At 40.3% G+C, this 13,579-nt stretch overlaps 1 protein-coding gene across 5 annotated transcripts in view; it reads right to left on the bottom strand.

The window, feature by feature from the left end:
- KCNH1 (potassium voltage-gated channel subfamily H member 1) overlaps nt 1-13,579 on the bottom strand; it is a 487,752-nt gene that overhangs the window by 243,690 nt on the left and 230,483 nt on the right. For 4 of the 5 annotated variants that reach the window (XR_004538934.1, XR_004538933.1, XM_033939451.1 and 1 more), the window contains 2 exons: nt 12,434-12,633; nt 2,061-2,313 (listed from right to left, as the gene is read on the bottom strand). The exons of the other annotated variant lie outside the window; for it this stretch is intronic. Coding sequence is in view for 2 of the 4 variants with exons in the window: in XM_033939451.1 (XP_033795342.1) it covers nt 2,061-2,313; nt 12,434-12,633 (453 nt within the window). In the remaining 2 variants the exon portion in view is untranslated. The remainder of the gene's footprint in view (nt 1-2,060; nt 2,314-12,433; nt 12,634-13,579) is intronic. 5 annotated transcript variants of the gene reach the window in all.

Below are 13,579 nucleotides of genomic sequence, written 5' to 3' on the forward strand. Positions count from 1 at the left end.
CTTTAATCATTTTTGTCGCCCTTCTCTGTATCTTTTCAATTCCACTTCATTGTTTTTGAGATGCAGTGATTAGAACCGCACACAATATTTGAGGTACAGTCACATCATGGAGTAATAGAAAGGCATGTTTTTACATTTATCTTAATTTTTTCAGAACCATGTGAGGGTACTTCATCCTTTCATATTTTATTATAAACTAGCTAGTGGTGATCAGTATTTTTTAAAGAGATGATTGCTGACATCTAAATTAGACCTGGATATTTAATAGCAGGCCATGTCTGGGCATTGGCATTGAATATTATTATTACTACTACTACTACTACTATTATTTATCACATATATAGCGCTGAAAGACTTATGCAGCACTGTATATTTTGACGTTTAATAAACGGTCCCTGCTTACAATCTAACCTGGACAAACAGACATGACATATAGGGCTGGGGATGCAGAATTAGGGGTGAAAGGAGCTAGGAGTTGAAAGCAGTCTCGAAGAGGTGGGCTTTTAACTTGGACTTAAACACTGCCAGAGATGGAGCTCACCATGGGATTTGGGCAGTTTGTTCCAGGCATACAGTACAGCAAGACAAAAAGGTTGGAGTCTAGAATTGGCAGAGGAGATGGGCACAGACAGGAGGGACCCACCAGTTGAGCAGAGTTCACAGTGGAGGAGAACATAGGGTGAGATAAGTGAAGAGAGATAGTGAGGGGCAGCTGAGTGAACGCATCTCTAGGTCAGCAAGAGGAGTTTGAACTGTATTCAGAAATAGAGGGGAAGCCAATGAAGTGACTTTAGAAGAGAGGTAATGTGAGTATAGTGGTTCTCATGGAATATGAGTCATGCAGCCGAATTCTGGATGGACTGAAGGGGAGAAAGATGGATGAGCAGAAGACCTGAGAGTAGCAAGTTGCAGTACTCTAACTGCGAGGTGATGAGGGCATGGATAAGGGTTTTGGTAGTGTGCTTTGAGAGGAAGGATTGGATTTGGTTATATTATAGTGGAAGAAGCAGCAGGTTTTAATGATATATTGTATCTGGGCAGAGAAGGAGAGGAGTCAAAAATGACCCTGAGATTGCGAGCAGACAAAACAGGGTGGTTGACAGTGTTGTCTACAGAGACAGAGAACGGGGGAAGTGGGGTGGTGGGTTTAGGCAGGAAGATAAGCAGCTCTGTTTTAGCCATATTCAGTTTAAGATGGCGGTGAGACATCCAGGTGGCAATGTCGGACAGGCAGGCTGAGACTCGGGTCTGGATTTCAGTAGAGATATCTGGTGCGGAGAGGAAGATCTGGGAGTTGTCAGCATAGAGGTGATACTGGAAGCTATGGGAGGAGATCATCGCTCCAAGTGAATAGGTGTAGATTGAGAAAAGGAGTGGTCCCAGGACAGAGCCTTAAGGTATACCAGTTGATAGCAGGATTGCTGTGGAGGAGGAACCACCATTGTATACACTGAAGGTGCAATGGGAGAGCTAGGAAGAAAACCAAGAAAGAGCAGAACCCTGGAATCCCATCAAGGACAGTGAATCAAGGAGTAGGCAGTGATCAACAGTATCAAAGGCGGCAGAGAGATCAAGAAGGATGAGGAGAGAGTAGAGGCCTTTGGAACTGGCTAGGAACAGGTCATTGGAAACTTTAGTAAGGGTGGTTTCTGTGGAATGCAATAGGTGAAAGCCTGACTGAAGCGGATCAAGAATAGCTTGGGATGAGAGGAAGTCCAGGCAGCGGCAAGTGAACAGCACATTCAAGTAACTTGGATAAGAAGGGGACGAGGGAGATGTGATAATTGGAGGGGCACGTGGGATCCAGTGAGGGTTAACCTAGGAATGAAGATTGTTTTAGCAATTAGCATGCATTAATGTGTTGTTGTTTTTTTTAACAAATGTATGCAATAAACATTATGAAAATCAGGGAATAAAAACCCAAACAAAACAAAAAACAAGCTGAAAATATTTGCCCTGTTCACATCTCTATCTACTGAAAACACATTAAACAAGGATGCATAGACTTTATACTTATAGACAACAGTCAAGTAGACAGCTGGATAGCAAGAGAGACCTACCCAAAATAGCAACTACTTCATCGTCCTGGATTACTTCTAGAGATCCTGAAACCACAAAGCATAGGGTGTCTATACTCTCTCCAGCATGGTAAATCAGGTCTCCTGGGGCACAGTGCACAGTTTGAAATTCCATAGCCAAAGCTCGCAGACATCCATCACTAGCCAGCCTAAAAGCAGGATGCTCTTTAAAAACTTTCCGGTTCAGGTGCACACAAATGTCTGCTCGCATATCCTTTGGGCAAATCTGTAACACCTAAAATGAAATGAGAGAATCAGTGTTTTTCATGCTACAATGGAAGATAGAAAATGTTCCCTGACTGCAAAGCAGTTACTTCACAGTGCAATGAAAAAGTATTTTACAGTCACAAAGCATTTCTTGTCAATGAAAAAGAATCCCATAAAGCTAGTTTAGCCCACTTTTCAATGCAAAAAGTTTTGTAACTAGCCTTTTTTTTTTAATAGGGGTTGATCTATACTACTATTACCAGTAATCTTTTCTATAGCATTGCTAAGCATATGCAGCATGATATAGCGCTTTAGCTCAAATGAGCCTGGGGGGTGGCAGCCTATTAAAAATGGACAGGTATGTGGTGGACTGGGCTAGTATGAAATATAAAATAGTCACTATGCTTTCTTACCATTACCCTGGATTTTAGTGACTATATAAAATTACAATTGGATAAGCCAGAACATGAACCAGGAAGACAAATATGATAATATATTGATCTGGAAAAAAACATATGTGCTTTGTGCTGAGGTCACGGGAAATAGGGAAAGAGCAGCATTCTCTCAGGTCACTAGAATTAATATATAAGCTCTGTTGAGGACAAGAGAAGATAAGTCAGGCTGTAGCTTAGTTCCATTGTTTCAATGTGTGCCCAGTCTGGTCTCCAAAGACCTGTGGCAGATAAGGTTTGGCTTTTGACCTGGTTGCTATAGAGATGGACTTTTCTTCTTACTACAGAGATTACATGCCAGGGGAGGGGGGTTCCCTCTCCTTTTTTGTAGAATAAAGTTAGAAAAACAAATTGGATATATAAAATGCATATATGATTAATTAAGGGGTCCTTTTATGAAGGTGCAGTAAGCGTTTTAGCGCACGCACCAGATTAGCGTGCGTTATAGCATGCACTAGCCAAAAATCTACCGCCTGCTCAAAAGGAGGCGGTAGCGGCTAGCACGGGTGCCAATTTAGCACGCACTATTCCACGCATTAAGGCGCTAGTGCGCCTTTGTAAAAGGAGCCCAAATTTTAGTAAACTATTAATGTATTGGAGGATTCATATAGGAAAATGTAGGGTTTGTGGGAGTAGATTGGCCACTCCCCTTCTCTTTCACTGAGACACAGGATTTTCAGTGCATGCTCTTGAGTGACTCAGTAACATGGGAGCTGCAGTTTGACTTTTAAGGAGAAATGATTTAAAGCTGTGTGTATGGATAATTTTTCCTCTGTAAGTATATTGCAATACTTTTTCCTGGTTTCTTCTGTATCTTTCTTTATTAGATGAGCTGGTATTAAAATGTAACTTTTAGGAATTTTTGTGTGAGGGGGGAAGACACTCCCCCAATATGCATGCAAGCACCTTATATGGTATCAAGTATTCTTGACCAATTATATGCAGGCAGTAAAATGTCATCATATATTAGGTATATAAGTGGACCGAGTGGAACAGCTTATCTGAGAACATTTATTCAGAATAGCTGCATTTACACTTTCTGATTGAAATGCGTCTCCATTGTACAAATAATGCCTTTTGAAACAAGATGTTTATTAAATTTTAATAAACAATATTTTATCAGAAATATTTGTACAACTATCATTATTCCAGTGCATCTATGAGCAGGGTAGAATCAAAACTCTGCTCAAGCACTGTACACTAAACACATATGAGACAGTCCCTGCTCTATAGAGCTTACAATCTATTCAATACAGACAAACAGGAGAAATAAGGAATTAGAAGTAAAGGGTTGCAAATAGGGCCATATTCTATAAACAGCACTATAAGTTAGGCAGTGGTAGGCACTAGTGCTGCCCGATTCAGGGGAAAAAAATTTGATTCAATACGATTCAGCCTATTGAATCGATTTTTCGATTCGATTTGATTTTCTTGCCAAAGCCGGAAGTTATATCAGAAGCAAGGACTCTGGTGGCAGAGAGAAAGCCCAAACAGGTCTCTGGTGCAGATCGGCGGCAGCAAGGTTCTCTTCTTCCCGGCAGCAAGGCTCTCTTCTTCCCGGCAGCAAGGCTTTGTCCTCTCCTCCCTGGCCAGGCAAAAGCGGCAGTAGCAAGGGGGCCAATGAATCGGTAAGTCCCTCCTTCTTTAACTCAGCAGCAGGGAGCCATATCTTCTACCAGTTTTTCCCTCTCTGCTTATGCAGCATCAGGGATCTCTACTTCATCTCAACCTGAAGTCTCTCCACCTGACAGCTTGGTTCCTCTCAACATAGCTCCTCTACAGTTTTCTCAATCTGTGAGGGATGTTTTGGAAGCTTCACGGAAGCCTACCACTAGACAATGCTATCACCAAAAATGGACTAGATTTTCTGCTTGGTGTTTTTCTCATCATAAGGAGCCTCCTTATCTTCAGTTTTGGACTATCTGTTGCACCTTTCTCAGTCTGGTCTCAAGTCTACCTCAATCCGAGTCCACCTTAGTGTAATTGCTGCTTTCCATCAGCCTATTGAAGGGAAACCTCTCTCTGCTCATCCTGTGGTTTCCAGATTCATGAAAGGACTTTTCAATGTCAAACCTCCTCTCAAACCTCAAACCGCCTCCTGTGGTTTGGGACCTCAATATTGTTCTTACTCAACTGATGAAACCTCCATTTGAACCAATGGACAAGGCTCATCTGAAGTATCTCACTTGGAAAGTGGTGTTTCTCATTGGCCTCACTTCTGCTCGACGAGTCAGTGAGCTTCAAGCCTTAGTTGCGGACCCACCTTTTACGGTGTTCCATCATGACAAGGTGGTTCTTCAAACTCATCCAAAATTCCTTCCTAAAGTAGTCTCGGAGTTTCATCTCAACCAATCCATTGTGCTTCCAGTATTTTTTCCAAAGCCTCATTCTCATCTTGGAGAATCAGCTCTTCATACTCTGGACTGTAAACGTGCTTTGGCTTTCTATTTGGAACACACCAAACCGCACAGAACTGCTCCTCAACTTTTTATCTCCTTTGATCCGAACAAGTTGGGACGTCCAATTTCTAAGCATACCATCTCTAATTGGATGGCAGCTTGTATCTCATTCTGCTATGCCCAGGCTGGGTTTCCTCTTCACAATAAAGTCACAGCCCATAAGGTCAGAGCAATGGCAGCTTCTGTGGCTTTCCTCAGATCTACACCTATTGAGGAAATTTGTAAAGCTGCTACTTGGTCCTCGGTTCATACCTTCACTTCTCATCCAGACGGGATGGACAGTTTGGCCAAACAGTATTGCAAAATTTATTCTCCTAAGTTGCCAACTCTCCCACCATCCCACTTTGGTTAGCTTGGAGGTCACCCATTAGTGAGAATACCTGCCTGCTTGTCCTGGGATAAAGCACAGTTACTTACCGTAACAGGTGACAGCAGGCAGCTATTCTCATGACCCACCCACCTCCCCTGGTTGGCTTCTCTGCTAGCTATCTGAACTGAGACACGCCCTGCGTTGGGCGGGAAGGCACTTGCGCATGCGCGGTGCAGGCGACTCGAAACTTTGAGTTTCTTCAAGCAAGACTGCTTGTGAGGCGTCCGCATCGGGGCTCCGTTGGATCACGTCACCCATTAGTGAGAATAGCAGCGTGCTGTCCCTGGATAACACCTGTTAAGGTAAGTAACTGTGCTTTCTGGCTGCCCAGTATTACTGGTATCAAAGCAGAAGGAATAGGAATAAACAGCAGCACAAGTCTTCCCTCCTCAGCAAAAACTGAAAAAAAAACCAACTATGTACAAAGGAAAGAACAAACAGCAAGCAAGAAACATAACCAGAGATATCAACCTCTGCATTTGGTAAGATAAACACCAGCATTCCGTCCCAGAGGGAGGGCTCTGGACTCGTCTGCTGTGACGAAGGGAAAGAAAATTATCAGGTGAATCATAATTTTACCTTCCCTGTCATCAGCAGCAGACGAATCTAGATGAATGGGATTTAGCAAAGCATTTGTATTCACTGAGGGGAAGATTCTCAAAACTTAACGGTAAAATCCAATGGGCTTCTACCGAGGTTGCTATTGTAACAATTTCAAAAAGGCGAGTTATTCTCAAAAGACCTCGCTTGCAAATGAGGTTTGCACAAGGAGCTACGGTGTAGCCATTTTCTGAGCACTTTACATTATATATTATTCACATGTGAAAGAGGTTGTGAGGACACTATAACAATGTCTGATTAAAAATCTAAAAGAATTATCTCTTTTTAAGATAGGCAGGGGTCAGCTTGTGTTGCATAGATAATATTTTATGATTCATTGCTTTGTACAACTTGTCTGTATCTTGCCTTGTTAACATTTATATTTGTATTACATTTGTATTTTATTAAAATCGATAAAAATCTTTGAACTGGAAAAAGCTAAAAGAAAAGTTGTTCTGGGATCTATAGAGTGTATTATTAATGAACCTGGGACTATACGATATAATAATCCCTTATTATATATAGAAATGCATTTTATTCTCCACCAAAAATTTTTAAGATTGTGCAGATTATAAACAATAAATAAAGTAAATAAATAAAACATTTACATGAGCCATAGAGATGTCTAGGTGTGCCATTGTTAAATTATGCTAGTATTCTGTAGGAACAGTTACACATGTAAGCATCCTTAAAGAATAGGCTCACTACTCTGTATTATTGCGGCACCATTTATAAAATTTCTTCCTAAGAGGGTGGCTAGGATAAGATGGTAAGCAGATACTTGTTTCAAGCTTAGTAAAAAATAATAATAATAATAAAGTATATACTTTTCTTTAAAAAAAAAAAAACTAGCACAAGCTGCAGAAAATGCACTTAGATTGATGGCGTGATCACTTACACCAGTCCCACAGCTGATATAAATGTACATACCTAGATAATACCCATGTATTTGTACTCTCCACCCATGCTCCGTCCAAACTCTGCCCAGTCACATGCCTTTCACCAAAACATGGCACATACTTTCCACCAGCTAATATTCTACATGAGGTCATAAACTCGTACATTACATGCGTAAATGACTAGACTGTCACATTTATGTGCATTTCTGCTGCCTAAAACTAGGTGGTTCCATATGGAATTACCCCCTAACTGAGGAAAATCCCCACAGTATCAGCAGGTATATCGCCATTGTCATTCTCTTATGAACAATTCTAACCTATAAATCCAGGGGATAAAAATTTTGGTCAAAGTTGATCTTGCTTCCATAATATGTCATGTTAATGGTCATGAAGTTTATTTTCTGTTGGCTGCACTAATTCATGTTAAATTTAAATACTTTGGCTATCCTGAAAACCAGACTAATCTGTGGCCATTGATACAAGAGTTTGATATTCCTATGGCATTGGGCAATTCATGGTTATCCTGTAGACTTGCTGGTGGTTGCCATGACAATCAGTTATTTCTTCACAGAACTAATCCAATCAGAAACTTGCCTGGGAAAACTGGCAGTGTTCCGTGGGTAGAGATATTTTAAAGAGCCAGCATTGTACTAAATTACCATATGCAAACAGCTTTTATTTAATCATTTACCATTTCACCTTAATAGTACAACTGATGTTTTCTGCTAACATTGTAATTTGTTTTGTTTTCTAGCACTGGATTTCATGCATCAAGCAATGTTGCTTTCAGCAACATTTTTCAAATTATCTTTATTATTCATTTTAAAATGAATATACACAATTCAATTTATTCACTTTTGGTCCACATGTACCAATAGTTGAAGGTGGATTATATGCATACATTAAAGCAAACAATCAAATTGATGCCAATTTAGATAGTTTGCAGAAAACAGTGATTTTAGAGGATTTTAATCTTCATGTAGATACATTTTCTACAGAAACTCTGTTGTTCTCAGTATGTGACAGTATTAGAGCAGGATTTGATAGGGAAATTGATTTTCTAGTGGTAATATTGGATATAACAGCAATCTTTGATATAATTCAATGTGACATAATTGCTAGCAAGGTTAAAGGGGATAAGGATAGGAAAGGCGTTTGGTTGGTTCTTCTCTTTTCTATCAGAGAAGTATTACAGGGTGAAAGAGGCAGAGGATGTGTCAAGATGGAAAAAGATGATCTCTGGGGTGCCTTAGGGATCAGCCTTTTCAGCAGTACTGTTTAATATATAGTCATTTTGTAGGCTTTTGAGATGTTTAGGGATTTCATAATGCCTATACACAATTTTTTTCCCAATTGAGAAGACCAAAGAAATGGCATTTGATGTTTTGAAAATATACTTAACATCTACTGTATAGATAGTGGGATGACTGCAAAGAGGCTTAAGTTGAACATGTCAAAGACTCAAATTATGATCTTGTCAGATCAGACTTAGAATGTACATTCCATGGAATTTGTAATGGGAGATATTAGGATATATGTCAGTCAGGACCTTAAATATTTGGGGGTTATAATAGACTCATCATTCTCGTTTAAAACCCATGTAAAGACTTACATTGGCTTTTACAAAATGGGGGTAGAGGATTCTACCACAGGCCAGTGAAGCAAATGCTCCGATGCTCATAGTAATTCTATGAGGGTTAGAGCATTTACCTCGCTAGCCCGCAATAGAAATATCTACCACAGCTTTGTAAAAGGAGCCCATAGTTAAGAAGGATTTTTTAAAATTGAGGATGTTAAGAAGGTTAAAGGGATTTTTTTCAGAGAAATATTTTAGAACAGTAATTTTTGCATTGTTTTCACTTGTTTGGATTACTGTAACTCTGTTATTGGATTTACTGAATACCACAGTTACTTACCGTAACAGGTGTTATCCAGAGCCAGTAGGCAGATATTCTCACATGTGGTTGACATCATTCATGGAGCCCCGATACGGACAGTGAAAAGTGTAGTATCAGTTTAGGCTTTTTCAAACTTTAAGACTGCCAGCATCACAAATGTGTGAGTGCCTTCCCGCCCGGTACCAGCTTGCGAGGTTGTCAGTTCTATGCCCAAGCGAAGAAAGGGAGGTGGGTGGGATGTGAGAATATCTGCCTGCTGTCTCCGGATAACACCTGTTATGGTAAGTAGCTGTGCTTTATCCTAGGACAAGTAGGCAGCATATTCATCACATGTGGGACTCCCTAGCTTCAATAAAAGGGATGGAAAGTTGGGTTCCAAGAAACTCTTAAAAAAATTTGAGTTGCCTTGCAAAAACCTAGACCTAATGTCTGATACGAGAGAGCAGAAGCAAGGAAAGAAACCTAATGGAAAAAATGAACAGAGGAACTCCATGCTCTACTAGAGGTAAAAATTTTTCTGTTTAAGTTAATTGTTACCGTGCTTTGTCTTTGTCTCTCCCCCTTACCCATTTACATTCTTGGGGTTAGGGAGGTTTTTGGTAGTTTCATGATTTTTTCATCTCCCTTATTTCAGGGTTTTTTTTGTGTTCTACTAGAGGTAAAGCAGAATTCTGAAAAAAACCAATATAGAAACATAGAAATAGACGGCAGATAAGGGCCACGGCCCATCTAGTCTACCCACCCCAATGACCCTTCCCTACCTTTCTCTGTGAATAGATCCCACGTGCCTATCCCATTTGGCCTTAAAATCAGGCACGCTGCTGGCCTCAATAACCTGAAGTGGAAGGCTATTCCAGCAATCAACCACCCTTTCAGTGAAAAAGAATTTCCTGGTGTCCCCGTGCAGTTTCCCACCCCTGATTTTCCATGGATGCCCCCTTGTTGCCGCGGGACCCTTGAAAAAAAAGATATCTTCTTCCACCTCGATGCGGCCCGTGAGATACTTGAATGTCTCGATTATGTCCACCCCTCTGTTGCATGGAGGTTGAAAATAATAAATGACCTCCTAGAGGAAGGTGATCTAAATATAGGCGATGGAGATGCCATAAAGATTGAAGAACTAAATGAGAGGACTGCTGGCTAATGCATCCATATGAAGCAGCCAATCAAATGAGCAGTCATGTCCCTGAGTAGATATGAATGAAAAGGGAAAGGAATTTTGTAATCAAACAAAAGCATGATTTTCTCGAAAAGAATAGCTTTAGAGGATAAAAAGGAGGAACTATCCTAGAAAGAAAGAAAAGCTGATGCTATGGAGTATAAAATTAGAACGACATGGTTACTGTGTAGAAAAACAACCTCCTGATAAAAATATTTGTATTGATATTATTATTCTGTTACATCTCACAAAGGCTGAGAAAGGAATGTAAGAAGCCTTAAAATGAGAAATCAGTAGAAAACAGTAAGGGAAAGCATATTACCGAAACAATATGCCAGTAAGCATTAAATCCCCTCAAAGACTTAGCAAGGAAAGTGTGAACAGATTTCTTTAATATCCTTGTAAAAGCCAAAACATTGGTTAAGTGTTTTTGTTTGTTTGCTTTAAGTCTTTCTCATGTACTGAAGAAAGAGGAGCTTAGTAAAGGTAGAGCGCTACTAAAAGTGGGATCTGAACCCATGAAAGCATATGTCTGAAAGGAAAGTAGTTGAACTTTTAAACTACTGTCCCCTGATAACAGCACATTAGAAACTTGGGGATCAAAATATACAAAATTTTATCCAAGTAAAATAAAGAACGGAAAAACGAGCCATGATAAATGTGGCCCCTAATATAAGTGCCATATGAAACACAAGTACCTAAGAAGGTGAACTGGAAAAACAAGAGCTGTGAACATCGATACAGAGTGGATTCAAATCCCTCACTGCTCCTCATGACCCCGGGCAAGTCACTTAAGCCCCTCATTGCCCCATAAGAGTTTGATCCCACTAGGACATATAAGGAAATATGATAAAGTAGCTGAATGTAAACACCACTAAGGATAAAAGTGGTATATAAATAATAAAAAAATAAATAAAAGTAAAATAGTGGTGCTTCTTGGGGAGGAAGAGCCTGGCCAGCAGCCTGGAGTCCCCCCCCCCCCCCTCTGCAAGATTGGGCTGCCTCCTGCATGCCATTCTATTGCATACAATTTTAATGAAAAAAAAGCACAAAATTGCCATTCTAATGACATCATAATGCTAAAACGCGACAGCATCATATATGCCGTCAGGACATCTATGCAACACCTAAAAGGCGAATCTACAAAGCACACACAAAATACCCCTTGATTCTATAAAGGACGTCTAACAATATAGATGCACTTAAATTCGCTGAGCGCAATTCTCTATTGTACGTCTATAAATAGAATCACGCTGAGCGTTGTAGTGCTGGACATCTAAACGACGCCCAACTTTTAGTCATCATTTATATAATTTGGCCCTTTGTATGCACACATAAACACCAATGTTCCACCATATTCTTATACAAAGAAACCAGAATGGAATTGTCCAGATGAGAATGATGTGCACTACAAAAGTGTCCTCCAACTCATCTGATAAAATGAAGATCTTTATTCCTCCAATGTCACAATGGTACATTCAAACGACTATATGTCTCAAGGACTCGACATGTACATGTTTCGGCCAACAGGCCTGCCTCAGGAGTCGATGCGGGAAAGCCCATCGCGTGGTGCAGCTGTCTTGCTATAAACTGGAACCTAGATGCCTTTAAAGAATAAGTTCCCACCACATGGCCTTGGGAACCTAAAATGGAGTTATAGAATTGTCACAAAAAGAAAAAAAAAAAAGAGAAAAACGGGCCCTACAAATGTCACAAACAAGCAAAAAAAAAAAAAAAAAGAATTGTCCCCATAGTGCTATTGAAAATTCAGAGATCAGTGAATCAATGTAAAAGTTATAGAGAAAATTCATTTTAAATGGTTCTTGCCTAATGCTTTTCATAGTGCAGTACCAAAATAAGCCTGTCTGTGTATCTGCAATTTACTGGGCCCTTCTCTTTTAAATCTGTATATTTGCTTCTCTGTTTTGTGATCTTGTTTCCAGTTTCATCAGTCCATCCCTAGGTGACTGGCAAATTGTCAGGTGATAAGTTTGTCAGTAGGACACAGAGCCATAATGACCTGAAGAAGCAATTATTACAATGCAGAACTCCAGCCTGTCAAGTCTGAGTGTTTTGTGATTTCAAATCAGGAGCAAAGTTAATTAAAACCGACAGGAAAATAATCAAGAAGATGTTTACAAGAACGTGAAATCTTTTAGAGCTCAGGCAATGTTTTCTGTTTTCATCACAGAACAATATTAACATGAATCCTAAAAATGTCAAAACAGCCAAAAGAGTCTATAGAGACTAACTGGATGGATGGGATTTGGGCAAAAGCTTGTAAGAAAGACCCACTTTTCTATTTTCTTACCTTTTCAGTATCTATGCCCCTTGACATGGACCACGTGGAAACAATATAATCCATAACACGTTCACTGAGACCTTTAGGCACCTGGTAGAGCTTAAGGAAATCCCGGACACTGTTCAACATCTCATGATACCTGTTGGTGTTGGCATACATCTGCTGGAAAATTGTTGTCACATTACCAAAAATCGTTGCATAAAGAAGAGCTGTAATAAACAGTACAAAGAAACCAGACAAACAGTAATATAGTGCAGTAATGAAAACACATTAGTACAATTAAAATTCACATTTTGGGGTATTTCTATAAAGTAGCTGTCAACATTTATGTGCCAAATAGGCACATAAATGATTAGAATATTGGTAAATACCATATATACTGAAATATAAACTGAGGTAACCTTTATCCCCCCCAAAAAGGGGGGGAAAATGCTGACTTGAATATAAACCAAACTCGCAGCAGTCTTGTCAGCCATTTTGACTAGCGAGACTACACGGGGCAGGAGCATAGGAGGATTGCTCTTGCCCTGGCTTACCATCTCACTAAAAATAGGCTTCAAAAAGAACCTCAAAATTGCCAATAATAAAAGTAACTAAACCAAAAAACAATTGGCAAAAAACTTTTTAACTCGTAAATGTCAATTAACTATTAATAAGACGGTGTCAGGTCAAAAGCGCGCCGGAACAAAGGCGCGCACAGACAATTGAGCGCAGCGCGGAGGCGCACGCCACAGAAAATTACTGTTTTACAGCTCTGACGGGGGTGTGTGGGGGGGAACCCCCCACTTTACTTAATAGAGATCGCGCCGCGTTGTGGGGGCATTGTGGGGGGGGTGGGGGTTGTAACCCCCCACATTTTACTGAAAACTTCACTTTTTCCCTGTTTTTAGGGAAAAAGTTAAGTTTACAGTAAAATGTGGAGGGTTACAACCCCCCAAACCCCCCACAATGCCGGCGCAATCTCTATTAAGTAAACTGGGGGGGCTCCCCAACAAAAACCCCCCGTCGGAGCCCCTAAAAACTGTAATTTTCTTCGGCACGCGCCTCCGTCTTGCGCTCAGTTGTCGGCGTGCGCCTTTGTCTTTCGCCGAGTTGTCTATGAACCAATAAGACATCAGTACGGGCACCGCTGAACCTTTAATCAACATTTAGCCC

The sequence above is a fragment of the Geotrypetes seraphini genome, chromosome 3, assembly GCF_902459505.1.
Source record: "Geotrypetes seraphini chromosome 3, aGeoSer1.1, whole genome shotgun sequence".
NCBI classification, from domain to species: Eukaryota; Metazoa; Chordata; class Amphibia; order Gymnophiona; family Dermophiidae; genus Geotrypetes; species Geotrypetes seraphini.